The 14,727-nt window shown below is 34.2% G+C and overlaps 1 protein-coding gene across 7 annotated transcripts in view; it reads right to left on the bottom strand.

Annotated features, from left to right (window-relative positions):
- Positions 1 to 939: 939 nt before the first annotated feature.
- The window catches only part of LOC110460102 (nostrin-like), a 60,690-nt gene continuing 46,902 nt past the window's right edge, over positions 940 to 14,727 (bottom strand). For all 7 annotated transcript variants that reach the window (XM_021512827.1, XM_021512821.1, XM_021512826.1 and 4 more), the window contains 11 exons: positions 12,331 to 12,393; positions 10,894 to 11,001; positions 10,420 to 10,536; positions 8,777 to 8,884; positions 7,878 to 7,997; positions 7,314 to 7,422; positions 6,684 to 6,772; positions 6,257 to 6,385; positions 5,413 to 5,539; positions 5,013 to 5,117; positions 940 to 4,906 (listed from right to left, as the gene is read on the bottom strand). In XM_021512827.1, coding sequence (XP_021368502.1) covers positions 4,803 to 4,906; positions 5,013 to 5,117; positions 5,413 to 5,539; positions 6,257 to 6,385; positions 6,684 to 6,772; positions 7,314 to 7,422; positions 7,878 to 7,997; positions 8,777 to 8,884; positions 10,420 to 10,536; positions 10,894 to 11,001; positions 12,331 to 12,393 — 1,179 coding nt within the window. In that variant the 3' untranslated portion in view covers positions 940 to 4,802. The remainder of the gene's footprint in view (positions 4,907 to 5,012; positions 5,118 to 5,412; positions 5,540 to 6,256; positions 6,386 to 6,683; positions 6,773 to 7,313; positions 7,423 to 7,877; positions 7,998 to 8,776; positions 8,885 to 10,419; positions 10,537 to 10,893; positions 11,002 to 12,330; positions 12,394 to 14,727) is intronic.

The following is a 14,727-nucleotide window of genomic DNA, read 5'->3' on the forward strand; positions in this document are numbered from 1 at the left end:
GGCGAAACGGTTAAATAGATGCTGCATGCTTAACATATTGCTTATTAAAAGCTCAAACTATTTTTGTTACCTTCTTTTGATTATTTTGTTTTATTTTTTGTAATTTTGAAATGTTTATAAGTATTTTGGTTTCAATAATGAGGTAATGTTAGAAATTTGGTGTTTGATAAAAGAACTGTTTATATCAAGTAATATTTAAAGCTTTTGAATTTTTTGTATGTGGGATTGTCTTTTAATCATGATCTATTGGTGAAATGCCCGAATAATTTTTCAAGAACAGACACATTTTCTTTTTAAATCTAGGGTATTTTTTTAAATGTTCAACTTTGTTTGTGTGTTATGACTCGTCCATAAGGTTTTATCTCTGAGGACAATCTTGGTAGCATGGATGTATTCATTCCCTCATGCCTAGCAAATATATACATGTAGTGTTAGGGTGTGTACCACAGCAATTGCCAAGGAACAACCAAGGGACTAAGTCCCCAGTGGTGGGGAAGGACCCCTGGGCCAATCTTGGTGACATGGATATTTGTCTCTTTATACTCACTACATGTATTTGTATATGAGATCAAAAGGTTGGAATCTTGATTGCTTTTGAGAATTAGAGCTTTTAACACAAAAGTCTTTAAAAATTGCAGGCAAACACCTCTTAGGTGTGGCACTAACTTAATTTATACAATGGGTTGTCCCCTTGGCCCATGACTAGTCCAACCAAAGATCAGTTAAGATCCTTTCTCAGGTACAGAAGGCGTAGGATTTTACAGGATTACCTTACTGTTTTGAAATGCTTCATATTTAAGTCTTGCTTATGACAAGGAAAAAGATTTATAGCCATTTACCTGATACTCTGCCTCATCAAGCATTATGAAAAAATCTCTTATTCCATTTTTTTTTATTTCAAGGATACAAAGAAAAGAAACAGACATGACATTCAAGAAATAGGTTTGGAATTTCATTTTAATATAAAAGAGTAACATAAAGCTATAATCTTATCAACACAGTGGTACAGTTACTTAGCAACAAATATTGATACAAATGTTCTGTCTTAACATGTAAATGGACAACTTTTACGGAAAATGTTTACAAACCAAAGAAGTTTAAGGATGATTTACAACTGACAGAAAAAAACGAAATGAAATACAGATAGAAGAAATCAATGTTATTTATAGTTCTATCATAAAATATTATGCTAGAAATCTCACAAATGTTGAGCACTTGTTTACCAACCTTTTTCAAGCAGGTTAATAATATCATCAGTAATTCAGTAAAATAGTCTAATAAAGTCCATTTAGAATTGTGGTATATTGATACACCAATTCAAAACAGTCCAATTAAAGCTTAATTTTATAATGAGACAATTTTGATATATTTATCATAAAACAACCCCAGACAATAATAATTCAAATATAACCCAGTATTTAAAAAAAAAAAAAAAAATGATGAACAAAATGTCAGTTTTACAAAAATGGAAAATTCATCATGAAGTGAAAAATAAGAATTTCAAGTACAATCTGTTATCATTTTTTTTTAGTGTAAAAAAGCTTTAATATTGTAAATAATAAATATTTTAAAAAAGGGAGACAACCCTGTGGCTTTGAAACTTGCTCCAACTGTTACATTAGCTACTACAACTGTTATACTCTGATAATAAAATTGCCTATACTTCTTCAGAACTATGTGAAAAATGCAGCAAGAAAATTGTCTCCAGATAATTGAAAAACTGACTGTTCATTGATAACTTGAGCTCTTGCCTGGTCCATTATTTTAACTGGTGACCGACGGGCGGAATTTTGATCATCTCGTCAAAACTTTTGGTAGATTTTTTCACGAACTTGATTGGAGATGAACTTAACAACAACAACAACATTATCAACATGTTAATGGTTGTTTTTTGTGTAAATTTCATAAATCTTCCCCAGAATCATTTATATTTCATTGTTACCAAATTTGGACATGACAAAAAAATTCCAGTTTGGCCTCCAAGTCTAGCAAAAAAAAACACCTGTAACCCTCAACCGAAGCCAACAAGTGTATACATTAATTTTGTACTCTATCAGAAAGAAAGAATTCTAATAATATTACCATCTTTATTGGTCTCATAATATGCAACAAAGTATCAAAAAATAGATGATATCTTTACTGTTTGAAGCTTCAAAATATGCATTTCATGATCTATTAGAGGGTACTAGGATTTTAATTATATTCAGACAGTAGGCTTAAGGATAGATGCTACCTTACACAACATAATTTTTATTTGTTTTAGAGTTCTCTCCCTTCCAGCAATTCCAGAGTGGAACTCTTTTTTTTTGTAATGAAGTACATGTTACTGTAAGATAGCTTACATCCCTAAATATACATTTTCTCTTCTAAATTTCAATTTTCAATTTGGCATAAACTCAAGACTAAATTCGCATACATTAAATTACATGTACAATTTGACACCACAACATAACGTGAACATGGTAGTTCTGAACCCGTTTTCAAAACGTTTTGAATATCAACAGTATGAACATACAATATAACTTTCTAAATGTATGTTGAACAAAACTGTTCAATCCTAAGGCATTTTCAATACATATGCATAAATATATTTATTTGAAGAGTAAAGATGTGGTGAATTTAACCCCTTCACCACTGTAGACCATATGGACTCATCCATTTAAATGTATGGTATAGAGTCTATTAAAGTTACCAAGGGGTGAAAGGGTAAAGTGTTTTATCAATTCACTCCTGTGATATGTGGTAACTACGCTGTTGTAATAATTAACAATTATGGACATTTAATGAGGTCAATACATTGTTTTATAGACCTGAATGAGTAACCTAATCTGAGGATATTTTTTTTTGCAGATCTATATATATATACAAAAGACTTAACAAAATTGAAAGTCTGATTTTTGTAAACAGAAAGAGAAAGTCAATCAATAATTAATTTAGATGCACATTTTTACAGTACATCTGCAAAAATTCTTGTTTATGGAACAAATCTTATCTTCAACTTATTACACAATGACATGTGACATCAACAAGAAATTTGACACAAGGTCAAATACTGCGTCAAAGTCACTGCAATAACATATGTGACATATACAACTTATAGTTAGTGTGACCAACCTTTTACAGCCACTTGAAAAATAACTGAATGCAAAATAATGCCATTAATATTCCCCATTCAAATACAACTTACAAGCAGTTCAAAGTAATGGCCACATCCTTCGAGTATCAGATTTTTTTCCAATTTTATTCAGACTATTGCTTTTAATATTGAGCTATCTGATGATAATTTTAAAGCATAATATAGACATATAATAAACAAAGCTACAACCATCACATATCAGAAACTGGATATCTTATGTCACATTATATAAAGTCCACTCACACATTCAACCTCTTACACTTGTACAAGGGGAAGGAACTCTACCACCTGATGGATGAGACAATCGTCTTTTAATGCACAGTAAACATATCTCAAACAATGTATTCAATCAAACCATGTGTATCATGTAACTAAGAGTTTTTGTATTTGAATTATTTGAAAAGTATTTCTTTTTACAATACATTACATCTGTCATTATATTTCATATACCATATTTATATATCCAAAGGCAAACCCATTAGGCTGTCCCTTGGGGTCAGGAACATTTTATTAAGTATATAAAGCTGTATTTCTACAGCTTTCACACCGCCCTCCCGACAATATGCCCCCACTGGAGCTTGGACACTGGCCACACTTTCACAAAATCCTGAATCCAAGGCAACCATGTAAGATGTCATATCTTACATATTTCCCAATACAGTACTGGAACCTCAATATAATGCCCCTTGTTTTATTTGCAATCTTGTTTACCGCCAGCATATTTCAATGTTCCTTTTTTCATGTTTTCTTACCAATTCCTTATCTCATTCACCCCAGAAATTTCATAATGAACTATTCCAACCTTTGAATTGGAAGAGCTCAAATGTGTCTTTAGGGGTAAATGAGTTAATACATTTCCCTAAGTTTATTGCCAAATCCCTTTATAATGCCACACATTTTCTGGAAAATTGGTGGCAGTATAAATAGGTCTACTGTATAATGTATACAGGGCAGTGGTAGACATTATGAAATCAATAGTTTCCTTAGCAATCAAAATCATTGGTAATAAAGACCCTTTCAAAAAGTGGAAATGAAGAAATATTTTTTTTCAAATCGATTACACAATGTAAAAAATGTGTACAGGTTTTAACAGTATACACTGTGAATATCCTGTGGTTTATATACAACAAACAGAAATATTAGGACAATCGCAGTGTATTATAATTTATCTGTATTCTCCCGACAGAATACATTGTATAGTCTTCAACCCTGACGTCTCAATGCACAATTCATTCACAGGATGTCTTTAGCACTATGTGTGTCTTTTTCATCCCTGTTGGTCATATCTACCGAGCCGTGCGAGTCAGTTTCAAGATTTTACGGGTCAGACTTCCAACCCCAAGTGTCAGTTCCAAAATATTGCAGGTTCAGACATCAACACCCCAGAGGTAGAAACCTTTTGTCTCCTCGGTTCAATTATTTCATCCTCTGGGCCTTAGAAATTCAATCCCTCCTGGGTCACAACATTTATTCGTTTTCCAGCCTGTGTTCCCAACAAGGTCAGACATTTTTAACCCCTCATGTCTGACCTTTAAATCTCAAATGAATCTGTTCCAAATTTCACAAGGGTCAGTTCATTTAAACCACACAGGTTCAGTTTTTCAATTTGGACTTTCAATCTCCAGGAGTCTGACCCCTAATCCCAAGGGGCAAGACCTTGCCCCGGTCACACTTCCTGTACATAAGTGGCAGGGAAGATACCGACACGTCCTCTTAACTCTCCTTGCCACCATCCGTCTGGCTGTTTCTCGTAGATGTTTATTAAGTCCCCTAAATATAAAACAAGAGAAAATTAGACGGTGGAAGATTAGCCGTAATAAGCGGTAATATCCATTCTAACTTGTAAAAACTTGGTTGTTCTGTGGCGATTTCTTACCTGGTTGTATTGGTAACTCGTCATTCTGTGACGGACAGTATTCGTACATAACCTTGCATCGACCAATCACATGTGTTTCTCCAATTTCATCAAACTCATCGTCATCTGGTGGAAGATTGAAAACAATTTTAATGCTGTCTGCTTGAAACTATCAATGACAAAAGGCCTAAATATTGTATATAAGCTTATGATTATCTAATGTAAATTTCCTTAATGAACAAGGTAGAGTATTGCGATATATATATTTTATGAGAAATAAAAAATAAAATTCAAGTACTCGAGAGACATGGAAGAACACTATTTCTCTATCATGTACTTAAAACTTTCATAGGCAAGAACAATGTAAATCAGAACTCTTCAGTAGAGAAGTTACTAAATTGCTCCAGAGAAGACTGCGTACCGAAATCCTCGTACGTGTCACCACCCTGACTTGCCAAGGCCCCCACGGTTACCGATGTGACATCGTATCCGGAGCTTCCCTCCAACGCCAGGTTCATGGGCAACTTCAGTGTACTGATAGGAATACTCTGCAGAAATATGGGAAACGTTTGTTTACATTCTGATATGTTACACTGAAATTCATCCAATCTGAACCCTGAGTATTTTGACATTCTGACATATCCGACTCACAGCTGTATTCCTTTCTAAAACTGTCAAATAAAACCCTCGTTTTCTGACACTCTGTCCAATTTGTTGGATCTAACACAGTGTCAGATTCAAACGGGTTCACTCTATCATTTTTTTTCATTTTTTTTTTCAAATACTCAATTTTATTTCATTTTAAAACCCTTTTTTCTGACACTCTGTCCAATTTGTTTGATCTATCACAGTGTCAGATTCAACTGGTCCACTTTATCATTTTTTTTTTTTTTTTTTTTTTTTTATTTTTTTTTTTTTTTTTTTATTTTTCAAATAAACACACACATATATGTACTTAATTACATTTCAGGTTGAATGGAAGACAGGCTTTTATGATGCTACATAATTCTTATGTGAAAATGATATTTCATAAACTTTTCTTTTGACAGTTCTTAAACTAATTCATCAGGTTGAATTGAAAAAAGATCAACAAAGCAGCTGCTACTGATGAGAACAAGATATGTCTATTTTTAAAGTGTACTAAGGTAAGGTCCTTGCTGAATTTTAATTATCTTAAACTTAAGGACTAGTGTTGATCCCTGCCCTACTTTCTGAAATATCCATCTCAAATAAATGATAGGAGAGAAACGTAAGATTGGTGGTACCTGTTTATCTCGAGCTGTTTCAATGTATTGTGAGAACTTGTGTGTTAGTTTCTGTTGTCCCTCCAGCTTGGCAAGTACTGAGGCCATCTTAAAATGACTAGCTTCCAGAAAATTCATCATAAATGTCACCTAGAAATAAAACAAGGGAAACCATAGTAAATATTTCATCCCAGGAAAAAGGCAGATTTTTCAATTTAATATTTTATTAACATCTTTACTTGCTCTATTTGCCTACCTGTTGTAATATCTTTACTTGCTCTATTTGCCTACCTGTGATAAAATCTTAACTTGCTCTATTTGCCTACCTGTGATAATATCTTTACTTGCTCTATTTGCCGACCTGTGATAATATCTATACTTGCTCTATTTGCCTACCTGTGGTAATATCTCTATTTGCCTACCTGTGGTAATATCTCTATTTGCCTACCTGTGATAACCTTTGCTTGGCATCATCTTGAGCATCTTGATCGGCAAAATTAGGTCGCTGCTTGTACACCTCAACCAGTTTTTCCACACCTGTTAATGAAAAAGATTTTAGAATATTATATCCGCATGTCAACTGTTAATCAAAAGTATCTCAACGGTAACAAAGAACCTGATTGGTCCCGATATTTTACAAAGGTATCAACCTCTGAAACCTCCGAAGGGAATGTCCCTCATTGCACATTTCAAATGAGAGCGAAAGAGTGTGAAACTGAAACTGCTTTGCTCAGTTTATTTATCTTTCCCTTTTTATGTATCAAAATAACTCCATAAAACATACATTTGATTCAGACACACCTGCTATGATCATTACATACACCCTGCAGTAACTAGGTGATCATTGGACCACAGGATGTAAAATTTTGAGTTGTGTGAGTTTGAACTTGAATGAGGGAGTTTCAAGGGAGATTGGTAAATTTTGGTCAAAATGAGGGAGGTTTGACAGCAATGTCTTCAATAAAATCAATATGAAAATATAAAGGAAGCTCACCATCACAGGAATTTTATCGTAAACTAAAGACAATAAATCATGTTATAGAAAATGAAATCTATTCATGCAACGCTGCTTAGTTACCTTCTCTTCCTTTCCGTTCCCTCTCTATTGCTTGTCTCAGATACAGCAGGTAGTTTTGTAGACAATTTTTTCGTCTTTCGCCTTTCATGCTAAATTGCATATCTTCTGACTGTATAAAAATACCAAAATGCACAGCTATGTAATGCGACAACATTTGGATCACAGAAAAACATGACCATATAAGAGCAAAAACAACATATAAGCAATACACATACTACAAAAACGTGTTCATTGGAAGTGGCAGTCAGCAACATATTGTTATATAGAAGAATATACTATACTTGCTGACTTTTTGAAATTTCCATGGGGAGATTATGATTGTTCGGAATTAAAAGCATAAATAAAATGTATATATGTACACTCTTGCACTTTTTAATGGCATTCTTTTTGCTGTTCTTTCAGATGAAATCATCAGATCTTAGAAAATCGGAATGATTTATCAAATTCTCTAGTTGAAAATACTCAATTTTAGGATTCAAAATCGGGAGTTTCCCTCCAGTATAAGGAGAGTTGGCAAGTCTGATATACCCACATGCACAAGTGAATGTAAACAGTAAAACGTACATAACAGTCTAGAAGAATCTGCTCTGGTGTGGTCTGGGTGGATCCTTTCTGTTGGACGATTGTCCGAAGGTCTGACTGAAGGTCAACAGAAATAACAGCTTCGTGGAGACGGTCACAACTCTGAAACAACAAGGGCGTTATTACCGATTTAGAAAACTGTCCTCTGATTGCTGTCAGTGTAGAAAAGTTAAATCTTAATTAAACTCTTAAAGAAATACAAGTCATACATGTATACAACATTTAATAAAAAATGTTTTTAAGCAAAAACAATCCCTGCAATGCACATGTTAGATCATCCTCAGATACCCACAGCTGATAACGTTTCGCTACTCACTCTTCATCATGAAATCAGCCTAGGGTATCCGACGATGATGATAGATTTACAGGGTTTTTACCTTCATGCATAAAAATATGTATTTTAATTAAACCTCCAGCGTGTTGGCACAACCTGACAATGCCAGTCAGGACCCTAACATTACTGTGATGAATGCTTGTCTTACCTGTATAAAGTGTCACCTCTACCTACGATATATATGTCGGAACCCTAGCAAGACCTACCTGTGCCAGCCAGAGCCCTAAACTACTGTGATAAATGTTTGTCTTACCTGTGTAAAAGTTCACCTCTTCCTACAGTTAGAGGTCATAACACTAACAATACCTACCTGTGCCAGCCAGGGCCCTAAACTACTGCGACGATGGTTTGACCTACCTGTGCCAGCCATCGCCCTAAACAACTGTGACGATGGTTTGACCTACCTATGTGAGCCGTGGCCCTAAACTACTGTGACGATAGTTTGACCTACCTGTGTGAGCTGTGGCCCAAAACTACTGTGACGATAGTTTGACCTACCTGTGAGCCAGCCAGGGCCCTAAACTACTGTGACGATGGTTTGACCTACCTGTGTGAGCCGTGGCCCTAACACAGAAATGTGGCTGTTGTATTGGTTTAGATACTCCGACATTTTATTAATTCTCTCCTCCTCTAACGTTTGTAGCTGTGCACTTCCCTGAAAGAATAATATAAACATGTACACTTGATATATACACAAATGAAAAAAACATCTGTTAACAAAAACTACATTTCATTGTTTCAAAGAATATCAAAGAAGGAAATAAAATTTTAATAAAAATGTTTTGAAACAAAAACACTCTCATTTAAAATTCAAAAATTCTTCAACATTCAAACCAATTTATTCATAATACATTTTTCTTTCCATTCAGGAATATTTCTGAAAAAAACATAATTATACAAATCTACACAATTTCCTAGTTAGAAATAATGTACTTTCTATATTTTTTTCTAAAATAACTCAGCAATACAATTGGAGTGATAAGGTTTTATGGCACTATTAGTCCATGGCTTGCCAAAGTAATCTGGTTGTCCGATTATACATATATGTCTACTGCTGCTTTCCTTAATGAAAATTGTCTGATAGCCCTATCCTTCTCTACCCGAAGCCAATCTCAAAATCAAGTCTCAATGGTTGACTTCCCCTGAATTGACCTTTTAATTAATTGTATTTTGTGGGGCGTCAGGTCAGATGAACACCAACTGCCACCGGTGTACAGAAATTGTGCCTCCGAAATGTCTTGATTGTCATTCCGCTTGGAACCCAGAGGGTACCAAGTGTCAATCACAACAAAGGCCCTTTTTATTAGTTAATGTTCACTCTTCGCTACTTATGCTGTGAAAAAGTGCAGTGACACAACTATAGCTAATTTGCATACAAATTAGTTTTGCATAAATTTTCCTAATATATGTTATTAAATTATAAAACTGTCTTTAAAATATACCTTTAATTACTATAATATACATTTTGCTTAAAAAATATTTCATTAAAACTTTCATCTTGTGATTAAAAAATGCATTTCTTCATCTACTGGTACAAACATAAACGGGAGATAACTCTTACTGGTAAATAACAAATTTAAGGGGAAATAACTCTAACTGACTTATAATATTTTGTTAGGATGGTGAGGAATTAGTACATACTGTATTGTAATTCCCCTATTTTTTTGTTTACTGTATTACAACCTCCCCCTTTTTTAAGTTTAAGTGGAAAATGCAGCAAAGATACACTATTGTCAACAATGTTTTGCTGATCTCATCTCCATTTTTATATAAAAGTTCCCCAAGGTGTGGTTTTCTTTTCAGAAATGATTTATCGAAACTATATAGTTATGCCAGAAAAAAATCAGTTTCCAACGCTTAGTTACAGATTTTGTCAGTGAAACAGCGATCCTTGATTGTGTGGTCCACTGTTGCAGAGATTCTAAGACATAGATGATCTAGTCATTATTGCATACTGACATATTTCACACTGAATTATGCTGACTTGAAGGAAACATTTATTTGTTTTCATAAGCTGACAGTCTAATTATTGTGGTAGACCTATTTTTAAAAAACTGCGAACTGAAGCTTATACTTTTGAATTGTGTCAGGAAGTTGAGATATAGCAAATTAGGAATCGGATTGCTATCTGGCGATATATAAAAAAAAATCAAATACACCAGATTATTGGTGGTACCAGCATATCCATACCTTACACACAGAGAAATCCCATTCCTGACGGGCGGCCTCTGCCTTCTCACATAACTCGCAGTAGTCTTTGTCTGCTTTTCGTAACATCTTCGCTGCTTGCTCACATTTCTTATCCAACTGGAAAATTTTAAAGAAAAATGTATATACCACATAGCTGTACATCAACTTTATCAATCTGTAAAAGAACACTTAATATCTGGAAAATGCATGGAAATCTCAGCTTCTGATTACTGTTAACTGAATTTAAGTATTGCAGTAGGATTTTTTTCCTCATTTGCCATGCTGAGAAAAACATAAGCTTTTAATGTTATTAAATGATTGAAGAAATTTTAAATATGTGTAAATTTAATGATTTTTCTATGCAACAAAATTCACATTCGTAAGAGGTGACATATATCTGGTCAGGTTATCAGTCTACACCGAGTGTAAAATTCAAATTTTTCAGAAAACACAGCATATTGCATATAAACAAACCTTGGACATCTCTTTCTCGGAGAATTTTCCTTTCCCTGCACGAGCCTCTGACAGAGTTTCCTCCCCTTTCTCCCGATCCTTGGCAACAGCGTATGTCCCTCTTTTAGCCTAAAACAGCAAATAATTCACATTTTTGAGTAGGTGAAGATTACAAATTACATGCCATTACAAAAAACTATTTCTGAACGTTGTTCCGATTCTTTACATGGTTTCCGATGAGCATCAACAGTAAGTCTTGCTTGTCACCCGTTGATCAGCTTTTTGAAAGGTGCATAATCAATGAATCTGCTTTGCTTTGAAATTACACGTTTTGGTCGGGTCTACCGATCCTGGTTTTTTTATTGGCAGACATTTATGTCTCTGATGGAGACCTAGATAATTTGCTATCCAAGATGGAATCCGGCGAACTTCGAAGAAAAAGTCCCTTTTTCATACGATCGCTTCGGTCTAGTTCGCTTTGTATAGGTCACTTTCACACAATACTGCTGTAATGGATGACAATTCTACAAAGTGTTGGGAGCGTATTGACTGTTTAAATTTAGAATGCTTGTTTCAAAAAGGTGGCTCTATAGCTTACATGTCTGTTATTTTTAACCTCACATCATCAATTAAAACAGAGACCCATTAGTTGACATGTAATAAGCTATTAGTTGTCACAATCTATGGTACAGTTAGGAGCTGACACCTCAGCGTTTCAGGAACAATGGTTATTGAGTTAAAACAGTGTCTGGTAAAACTTCAATACCTCGATTTATAACAAGTCTGGCTGTCTCATGAATTCAATCTCAAATATGAAATGCCAAGGGCCTGCTTTTTTTATACAGAACAGCCGGTAAGTCCGTTTTTAAATGTGACATTTTTTGGTATAAATCCCGGTGAGCCTGCAAATGTTTATGCAGGCTTTGCAAGGCTTTGTCAAGACTCGCCTGAAAGGAGCATCAAATTACTGGGTCCGACCTTGTTTCATAAACGAACAGCTCTGGTCTAACCAGTTCAACCCGTTGGACCATGATAAACGAAAACGGCCCAAGGTACTCAATGAAGCTAGTAAACATACCTACCTGAAACATACTCCATCTATTGGATATAAACCATACTCCATCTATTGGATATAAACCATACTCCATCTATTGGATATAAACCAAACTCCATCTATTGGATTTAAACCATACTCTATCTATTGGATATAAACCATACTCTATCTATTGGATATAAACCATACTCCATCTATTGGATATAAACCATACTCCATCTATTGGATATAAACCATACTCTATCTATTGGATATAAACCATACTCCATCTATTGGATATAAATCATACTCCATCTATTGGATATAAACCATACTCCATCTATTGGATATAAACCATACTCCATCATCACTGTTAAAAGTGTTTATCTTCTACGTAATCACTCAATTTTGCTGTTCTTATTTACCTTGTATTCCTCGGCTCTTCTGTCTGTCAAAGTTTTCAGGCTCTTGTCTACAGCAACCTCTATCTGTAAGGAGAATTAAAGATACATAATCATTTACTTTATTTATTTTAATGATCTTGTTTACCACATTCAACATTATTACCACCCAGGATGCTGAAAACTCTTAACAAATGTGGAAGCACTTTATATGTAAGAATGATTTGTAACAGCATTTTTCATTTGATAAAAGAATCTTTTTGAAAATTTTGAAGTCTTTGCAAAAGTTTGTTCAGCAAAAGACTTGGTTACTGCAAACCTACAAAGTTTAACTTTACATATTTTTAGGGGGTGCACTAAAAAGAGTAATTATTAGCAATATAATATTGCACAGTTGAGATACAAAGTTAAATGGGCTGTCTGATTTTTCTCCTCTGCTTTCGTTTTGCAACATGGTTGACATGTTCTTGTTAAATAGGAGTTGTTGACATTTTTGTTTATTGCTGAAAAAAATACCCACGCTATTAATAGCAGAAACAAGGTGGCAGAGGGCACTAGACAAGAACACAGGATCAGCCCATTAGGTTTTATATGGTATCTCTAAAAAGATTAACAACGCTAGCTGTTCTGTCAGAGTATAAAGTATATTATAAAGCAGATTCATTTGGTGGAGGGCAGTTTTGGCAAATTAATGAATTCATATTATACATACATGTTAAAACTTTTATACTTTATTCCAGATGTTTATCAAAAAACAACGCATCGGACAAGGAAAAATCCCAATTTGATTACAGTTGTCGTATTCATCTGTCATGGAGAAACATGTGCTTGAGATCTTTAAAAATGATTGCAAATTGATAATCTGAATAACAGATTTCATGAAGAAGTTAGATATTAAGGGAAAACAGGTTGACTATTCATCAGAAATAGATAAAAAGCCTTTCCCAAGTCTATTGTACTGATTACTTCCCTGATCTGATATTTTTTAAATACGTGACTGTACATTATATCAATTGCCTTGAATTAGGCACTTAAAAACAGTGTTTTATTATGTAAATCATAGGTAGCAGAGTACAGTAGAAATGGCTTGACCCTAAAAATAAAGGGCATGTCTCGGATAAACATGAATAGCGGATTCATCCTGCACAGCACACCAACATATATACATATATTTATAAACTACATTTTGAATACGTTTTTTTTAGAAGAATGATTATTTTTTCAAAAAGTGATTTCCCCAGATTTGGGACTTGTGAAAACCATGGTTACCACATCAAAAAATGCAAAAAAATGCAAAAAAACATGGTTTTTAACCCAAATATTTACACATGTGCTGAGTACAAAAATAGACTACATGAAAAGCTAGCTTTTGTTGTGTAGACACAGATCCGTAAATGGCAAATAATGTAGTCTCAAGCCAAATTCCTTTTTTTTTATATTTTTTTTTTAAATGTGAAACCCATATAGTCCAATTCATCATGTATATGCCAATTTTACAGCTGATTTTTTTTAACTGTTGATACATGCACGGACTTAGACTTACCGGTAGATAATCTAATTCCGTGATACATGTAATATTACAGGGGTTATTCATTGTACAAAAATATCACCCATGGCCACCATACGCTACTGTACAACGCTACCACAGAGTAAGACTGATATAAAACTGTTACCAGCTGTCTCTCTTATCCCTTTCACCACTGTAGACCCTAATGGACTCATCCACATCAATGCATGGTAGAGTCTACTAAAGTTATATAGGAATAAAAGGGTTAAAGTAACAGGAATTCAATTTACAACAATTTTGTTCAAATATGATCTGCCCCCAAGTGTAACAAACACTTAACTGTAAGAAATTTCTTGACTTAGGGATTTAACAGAGAAACGTTTTATCAACTGTAATGCTTTAGAAAAACTTAAAAAGATACAGGCTATATTCCTGAAACTGGAGCCTGTAGGTTATGGTTTAATGACCTCCACTTGACCCCAAAATACGATATTAATTTGACATGTATATATACACTAAAGTTTATTAGCAGATGATGATCATAATGTGAAGTTATTCAGAAATATTATTAACCTCCATTCAATTTGTTATTAGCTTTTGCAAAAAGAGCTAGCTGCAAGCTATTGCGAATGTGTTTATCTGTGAATGATTTCTGCCAAGAAAATATTTCATTACAAAAAGTGTAGATAGTGTAAACAGATAGTCTTGACCTTTTGAAGATTGAATCTGACCTCACTAATGTGTGCAAATATTTGCTAAGGTTACTCCCAATCTGAAGATGAAAATGTTAGCATGTATACATGTATAAGGCTGGGAGAACACTCTGGTCAGCCTGTGATGAAAATGACTGTAAGAGCTATGGTCTTATTTCTAAGTGACAGCAAACCTTTTGCAAAGGGAGTTAGGGGGGGGGG

This window comes from Mizuhopecten yessoensis, unplaced genomic scaffold, assembly GCF_002113885.1.
Source record: "Mizuhopecten yessoensis strain PY_sf001 unplaced genomic scaffold, ASM211388v2 scaffold10317, whole genome shotgun sequence".
Lineage (NCBI taxonomy): Eukaryota > Metazoa > Mollusca > Bivalvia > Pectinida > Pectinidae > Mizuhopecten > Mizuhopecten yessoensis.